The sequence below is a fragment of the Limulus polyphemus genome, unplaced genomic scaffold (genome assembly GCF_000517525.1).
Source record: "Limulus polyphemus unplaced genomic scaffold, Limulus_polyphemus-2.1.2 Scaffold1026, whole genome shotgun sequence".
Classification (NCBI taxonomy): Eukaryota; Metazoa; Arthropoda; class Merostomata; order Xiphosura; family Limulidae; genus Limulus; species Limulus polyphemus.
Window position 1 is genome coordinate 108982 of NW_013666636.1, and position 8378 is coordinate 117359.

The following is an 8378-nucleotide window of genomic DNA, read 5'->3' on the forward strand; positions in this document are numbered from 1 at the left end:
AAAACTACAACTATTTCTTTGTCTCAGAGTTCAAATTTTCTGTCCATTATTCAATGATAGAGGGAACCACTTTTTCTTTTTCTTTGTCAAAATATGCAATTATTATGATTAAAAAAAATTACAATCTTTCTCTGACAGACTGAACATCTACTACTAATATTCCTGTTTCTGGCAGAACTAAGATATTACAATCTTTCTCTGACAGACTGAAAATCTACTACTAATATTGCTGTTTCTGGCAGAACTAAGAAATTACAATTTGCTAATAATGAGAAAATTATATTTTATATAATTTAGCTATTAATTTTTATTTTCATGACTTCTATACTTTTTGCATAGTTTGTTTTAGTTTTTATTTTAATAAATTAACATCAAAACATTTTCCAAGGGTCAAATACACTTAATTTATTCAAAACTATACTAGATAAATTACGCATTTCATTATATAATATACTGTTTCACTTTGTAAATCTTATAAAATATGCTTTTTTTAACTTCTGAAAAATGAAACATTACTTCCATATAAAATTAATGACATCAAAATCCTAAAAGATAAGTAAATTTGAAACAGGTTTACTCACTGTATATCTCAATACAATTTTTTATTACTATCAGAAATGAAAACACACCTTGATGAACTTTCCACCTATATAATTCTGAGCTCTCTCTCTCCACAGTTCACAAAGCTCACATTTCTTATTACTTTTATTAACAACAGATGGAGCAAGCAGCAACTATTAAACAAAAAGAGAAGTATATTAATGTATTTCAGAAATAAATACATCATTATACTAAATAAGTGATAAATCAAAAAACTATGTGAATATATCCCAAAAAATAATTCAAGTTAAATATCTGACTAGTACTACACTGGTTAGTATTACATTAGGATAGGCTGATAAGGAAAACATCTTGAACTTATTTTAGTGCATTTTTTTATTATAAGACTATGTTAAATACTTTCCATATAAAAATTGCTAAGTGTTAATTAGATTGGTTTGTTGTTCAAGTCATAAACACCATCTTGTGAACATTCATCTGCTTAGTACCACAAAAGTATTTTTTTTTCTCCACAGAATTAATTTTTTTCATCTAAAATACATCTTTATAGAATTTGTTAACACTGTAACTGATGTATTCTATGAAATAACTTGAAAAAATCTAAACAAAATTGTGATATTAAGTTCCATGTTACAAATTGTTCATTAAGTTACAATGCTGGAAACTGCAATAAACAGTTAAAATACTAACTAGGTAACAGCTGTTGGTCAATTTGGTTTATCTTATAGAAAAACACTAAGATATTGATAATATTAGTTAAGTTCCAACTTTTTCTTTATCATTAGAAACTGAATTAATAAGTTAAAAGTAAGTTTTTAAATATTAAAATATTGATAGAAAGTTAAGTTAAATACAACAAATGATTAAACTCTTGTTCAACACTCAAAACCATTTAAAATAAAAAAATGATACATCAGCTATCATGTCTATCATGTTATTAAAAAATAGAAACAACTTTTAATAGATTCACTTTTTACCTATTATTTTACACCACAGCTAACTCACTAATTTAAATTCTATCATGTTAAAAACAAGGTTTAATCCTTTCTCACCTTGTAAGCATTTTTCAGCTGATGAGTGCACACTAGCATATCAAATTTCGAAATGCAAGTAAAATAATTTAAACTACATTTCAATAATTTTTAACTCTAAAATATTTAGAAATTGATAATCTGTCATTACGTAAAATATAGTTGGTGTAACTTTCAAGAATATACAAAAGTAAGCTCTACTCAACAATATTTTTTATTTAATGGTTATTTTTGAGTTACCAAATTTTTCTGTTTCTTGATATGATTTTTTTATGAAAGAAATGCTTTAAAAGGCAAATAACAGAGTTAATTATATACTATTTGCTCACCAACAAAATTAGAAAGACTTAATAAAAATGTTTTGCTTATTGAAATGTATAGTATTTACGAAGCAAGATGCAAGTAAAATCACTTTACAATATCAATAATGCATTCAGCTTTTGGTTACAATACATTTATTTAGTAAATACGTTTTTCTTATTCATCTGTGATAAATAAAAGAAGTAAAAAGCCTCATTTAGTATATCATATAACAAGTAACTTGATATTATAAAATACAATTTCTTGAAGGTTAGTGCAAAGCAATACAAAAGATGGAGAAATTCATGCAAATAATGTATTCAACTGATAAAGAGTACATGTAATAGACTTTTAGATAAATACACATAAATTATAAACATTACGAAATATTTTAGAAGGATCAAAATAAGTAACAAGAGAAATCATTTGGATCAACTGGTAGAGGTGTGTATATAAAAATGGTAAAAAAATATTTTAGGTTTGAGTTACTTTTAATACAGAATCAGTTTCAATATAGTTTTATAGTAAATACTGCTAAAGGGAGTATTCAACACTAACCTTTGTTTTAAAACTGGACTGACATAAGCGAATTATGTCACATATGGTGTCTGCATCCTGCAAGAAAAATTTAACCCTTTTACTACAGGCATGTTAAAGGGCGTGTAATGAACTTTGAGTTATTTTCAAAATTTTATTAAATAACTTTATTATTACTTTATGTCAATAAAATTGAAATTTTAACATTATATATATGTTTTAATTTCTTATTTTAAAATGAAATATAAAGAAAGAAAAAACTAAATATTGATTTTTGTGAGTAACTTCTCAAGGTATATTATGCCTACCATACAACGTGTACAATGGTTAATGAATTAGAAACTTGAATTTGAGATATGGACAAAGTATGAAATAAGAACTACCCACATATTTGATTTGTTGAGATGTCAATATATTTAGCAAATCTGCTAAAGTGGCTCCTCCATTACTCTATTCTTTCAAAACTTCTTGTCTAGTACCACCTACTTTTCTTTAGTATGGGTTTATAACCAACAGAAAGAGCAATTTTCCTTGCACATAAGTCCGACAGTCATTTGTAAATAGTTTGAAAGAGAAAGTCGTAATTTCACCGAAACTGTTAAAGCATGATGACCAAGTCATTGCTCTGAATAAGAATGGAATTTTTTGTAATCCACATACAACTTATTATTAGAAACCCAAATAAAATACAGGGGGGTTTGTGTGTACTATTCTAGTGACTTGATAATTTTTGATTTTCTAAAATGTACATATGAAGCCTACAAAGATTAATATCTATTCACCCTCCACCTTAATAAAATCATAAATATATCATCTGAAATCTGATATTGTTTTCTTTCTCACAATATATTTATCATAGATTCCCTTCTTCCTTATATGGATTTTACTTTTTTGTGTGTGAATTTTAGTTAGTAGTTATAAGCCTTTCTTTGGACACATGCCTCCAAATATTTTAATTATGTCAGGTTTATTACAAACTAGTAAAATTAAAAAGTCAAAGTTTTTAGTTTCCTTGCCTGTTTATTGTTGAAGTATTTACTTTGATACTTATTCTTTGGTTTACAATCATTCTCAATGGTAATTTGAAATTAATGGAGTTTTATGTAGGATGATCTCGAGAGATTAGCAAAATCTCTTTAAAAAACAAAACAAAACAACTGTATATAATTTCTAAAAGGAATATAGTGTTTAGTTTGATATATCAAAATAAGTCTACTGGTTAGAATGAAATAATAAAAAGCAAACAATACAGCTATGCAACAATATAAAATTACTCTAAATGTTGAATATAAACTTCTCTTCATAAGACAGTTGCTACTTTTGTGAAATAAATAAGATAAAACAGAAAACAAATGCCAAAGACATTCTGAGTCACAGAGTCTGTGTAGTCTGTAGAACAAGTGTGCTTTGATATGAATGGTTATCGGTGTATTGCATAATGGCACAGTATGCAGTCATATTATGGTTTTTATTTCATTGTAAAATGAAAATTTACCACAAAAATAAAATTACAATTAAAAATGATCAATGATTATCATACATCATGTTTGAAGTGTGTCTTTTTCACATATGAATACAAGTACAAAAATCTAAGTACAAAATACTAACACCCAGCCAGAAAGGATTGAAATCACAAACAGCAGCTAAATATTCAACAAAATATGTAATGCCTCTTAGTTTGTTTGCTTGTAGTTAAGCACAAAGCTGCACAATGGACTATCTGTGCTCTGCCCAACATAGGTATCAAAACACGGTTTCTAGCACTGTAAGTCCGCAAACATACCACTGTAATACCTCTTAGAAGCAACAGTCAAAACAGTGTTGACCTTTGAGGTTACTAAATATATTTTTCTGTATAGTGTTCCCTCTAAGCTGCACAGCCGTACAACAACAAATCAAGTGCCACACACTTCATTATTCCAGCCATGCACATCCTCAGTATTGGAGAGGAGTCTCAACACATTGACAGCATTAATGACCCTGGCAGTCAATAAGCCTAAAGCCTAAATAACCACCTGATAACATTGCAAAGCAGCCTAATGATCCATGATCCAATTGGGTCGATGGTCTAAAATACCCCACCCTTAAATACAAACTGATAGCACACATCCGCATATTGCCTTGATACTGATGCACATGATAAAATTCATTCCACACATTGATTGAAAAAATTAGAGAGAATTTGTTTTTGTAAATCAAAATTCTGCATCCTTAAGTATTTAACTTAAACAAATATGTCTGTAGTTTTCACAAAAAAACATTTTCAGTGAAAATTAATCACAAATCTAATACCAGCCCATACACACCAGAGCACTCTCTACCAATAAAACTGGATTTCATTCCTATACTGACAGAGCTACACCATTATTATAAATCAAAAAACCTACTAGTTCTTAGTATAACTTAAAATTTACTTAAACAATGACAGAGCTAACCATTATTATCACACATGACACCTACCAGCTCTCCAATAATAAAGCCATATATGGAATTAAAGTTCTCATCCAGCAATTTCTGGCACTGTTAGAAATGACAAAGAGCATTTATTGGTTATTATCTACTTTATCACAACAAACCAGAATCTTTATCAATGTTTTAGACTACAAAACAAATCACCATCATATTTCCTTGCCTATGATGTATGTTTTAACAAGTTTGTGAACTACTGCACATTTTAAGTCATTAAAATGGTAGTACTTGTAATTAAAATTTAGCTTTTAATATTATATCAATTTTACAGTCATTTATTTAAAATGAAAAATTTGTGAAAGAACAATGCAGAATAATCTTTAAACAAAGTTAATACAAAATATCTTAGAAATAAACCCTTTTAAGTTACCTGTGTTGAGAAGGGTCCGAGAAGATTACAAAGCTTAGATACCTCACCAAAAATTTCATCCTACAATCAGACAGAAGTATTAAATAGAACTATTCAGTATTTCAAAAGAGTTAAAAGTAAAAAAAAACAGCTTCAGCTTATAAAATATGCAAGTATAACCATGAAAAAATGTAGTCTACAAATTGAAATTAGTGAATTATGAATTTGAAAACAATTGCTTCCAACTAGCTTTCTCAGTGTTTCCTGAATAACAAGACTAAGAAAATTTCAAACATTATATCTATTTTTAAAATAACATATAAATAAATAATTCAGTTACTGGAGTATTTAATATCATGTGTTTCAAGAGAAAACTCAAATCACTTTGAATAAATATAAAAATTCACCTAATTGTACACATTACTTCAGTGAAGACAAAGCAAGAATTAATAATAGCTGCAATATAGAATGAAATTAATATAAACAAGTAATTAAAAAGTCTGTTACACAATCATGTTACAACAGAAGCATCTTGACTTTATCAGTAGCTGAATAAATTACATTACCTTGGACACAACAGTGTAGGTCATTCAGAAATTTTTAAACTAGGTTTGGGTTTGATCTTACTGGGTGAGCAGATTTACTGGATCAGTGACTAAATTAGCATGTAAAAAATTTGTATCCCAACTAATAATTAAAAGTGTTCATAAAATAGTAAGAAAGTACAAACAAATATGAAAGGGCTCATGGTATTAGATGTTTAATATATTTCTCCTTTTATTTGATCATCCTAAGTCCTTTCTGTAACCATGTATATTATAACACACAAACATGCATCCCTAGAAACTCAAATTTCACTGTTTTCATTTCTGTAAGTCAACAAAAACTTGTTATAACTTTTCTTTAAACATAAACTACAACTGAAACACAAAAGAGCAAAAAAAAAATTGGAAAAATAAGTTTCTACAAATTAATGAGAATTTTTAAGAACTTCTTTACTAAAATTGACCATTAAAACATACACTTTGATTTTTTTTAGGTCTGAATGAGTCTCAGTCTTCATGTCATTATAACAATGTCATGTGTTAACAGGTTCTGTTCAGTCTACAAATCACCAAAGAATATTTAAGTGTTAAAATCCCTGTTGTCATAAATATTCTTTACTTTTCTAAGAAAATAATACTACAGTTACTCCTACACTGCTATAGGCCTTCTAGTTCAATCACAATTTAAATAATACTTTATTATATGAAATTGAAGTTAGCCTGAAATAAATACATACGAATTTAAAACATGACAAACAAAAATAAATTTCAGTAGTTTAAAGAATTACTTTTCATATCAACCTAAGTATAGCACCTAGTAAAATAGTTCCAACTAGAAACTGATCCCTCAACAAAACCTTCTTTACTACAATTATTTTTTTCCTATTATTTATCCAATATGTTGGTAAAATATCGAAACATTTCAACAATCCAGAAAATTATTTTAATATTTGTTTCATTAGTCATTAAAGAGAAATAACTAAATATTAGTTAAAAGAAATTTTTAAAACCTGTACTAACACGAGTTGAGTCATGAGAGAGGTAATCTAACACCACTTTGGCAAGATCCTTGCACAGTGTGCACATTCCCTTGTTGACAGTAATTGGAATTTCCTAACAAATAAAAATTTAATTAGAGGAATTACTAAGAATTACAAACTACATAAAGTAAAAACTTTAATATTTACATAGAATCAACACAAGGATTTAATTTAATTTAATTAGAGGAATTACTAAGAATTACAAGCTACATAAAGTAAAAACTTTAATCTTTACATAGAATCAACACAAGGATGGGTTGTGTTATTTTGAGGTATACATCTTTTCTGAAAGAGCAAACCAGGTAGGTCCACTATATAACTATAGGCATGGCAAAGATAAATTGCTAAAAGCAACCAAGTCTGTGCTAATGAAAAAAAAAAAAACTGGACACAAAGTTTAATTAATATTAGAAACACAATGTATGTGCTTGTGTTGGACACTTGACAATCGTCTTTACTGAAGTTTTAAATTTATCAGGCTGGCTCTATTCCCTCAAGATTTTTTTACAAGCTGAATGATTCACTCAAGATATTATAGGCTATCTAAACCTCACACTACTTAAATGAATCAGTAATGTAAGACTTACACAACTAGCACTACCCACATGGTAATTTCATAAGGGAAATTGTAAGACTGAGATATTACCCGATCTATCATTAGAGGACAGTGTTGTAGACCTTCATGCAGAAGGTGCTTCTTTACAGCTGTATCCCCCACACAGTCAGTTTTGATTGGTTTGAATTTAGCACAAAGCTACACTAGGGTTATCTGCACTAGCTGTCCCTAATTCAGCAGTAAAAGACTAGAGGGAAGGCAGCTAGTCATCACCACCCACTGCCATCTCTTGGGTTACTCTTTTAGAGTGAGATTGACTGTCACATTATAATGCCCCAACGGCTGAAATGGCGGGCACGTTTAGTGGGATGGGGATTCAAACCCATGACCCTCAGATTGCGAGTCAAGTTCCCTAACCACCTGGCCATGCCAGTCCCCAACAAACAGATCAGGTATTATCTCCAAGGGAATGACAAAGAACAAAGGTACCTAGAACAAAATCAACTTCTTTCTCTGCCATGTGTTATGTGAAAATTGCACAAACCTAGAATTAATGAGAAATATGAAGGTAGAAAATGCTTGGTATACCTGAATACTTTACATGGCTTTAATATTAAAATTAGCCCATTATTGCAAGGTTTTAATATTTATGTAGTTTACTTAAATCTCATGGAACAGCGACATATAGGTAATTATTTGAAACAAATTAACTACAAAATTGTTGAAATAAAAACCTTAATTTCATGTACTACCTAAAGAATATACGAGGCCTGTGAGAAAAGTGTCCGACCTTTGGCCGCGGAATAAAAACTGGCATACATGGAGCGTTGGAAACCTAATCACCCTCAAAGTAGTCTCCTTGGGACTCCACACACTTTTCCCAGCGGTGCCGCCATAATGTCCTCTCTTGTCTGAAATCGCGTTCCTTTCAATGGCCTCTTGAGTTTGGTGAACAGCCAGAAGTTGCAAGGAGCCATAACAGGAGAGTAA

At 29.3% G+C, this 8378-nt stretch overlaps 1 protein-coding gene across 2 annotated transcripts in view; it reads right to left on the reverse strand.

The window, feature by feature from the left end:
- The window catches only part of LOC106461762, a 120913-nt gene that overhangs the window by 57455 nt on the left and 55080 nt on the right, over positions 1 to 8378 (reverse strand). For both annotated transcript variants that reach the window (XM_022388792.1, XM_013921610.2), the window contains 5 exons: positions 6813 to 6905; positions 5269 to 5328; positions 4890 to 4949; positions 2451 to 2507; positions 630 to 734 (listed from right to left, as the gene is read on the reverse strand). In XM_022388792.1, coding sequence (XP_022244500.1) covers positions 630 to 734; positions 2451 to 2507; positions 4890 to 4949; positions 5269 to 5328; positions 6813 to 6905 — 375 coding nt within the window. The remainder of the gene's footprint in view (positions 1 to 629; positions 735 to 2450; positions 2508 to 4889; positions 4950 to 5268; positions 5329 to 6812; positions 6906 to 8378) is intronic.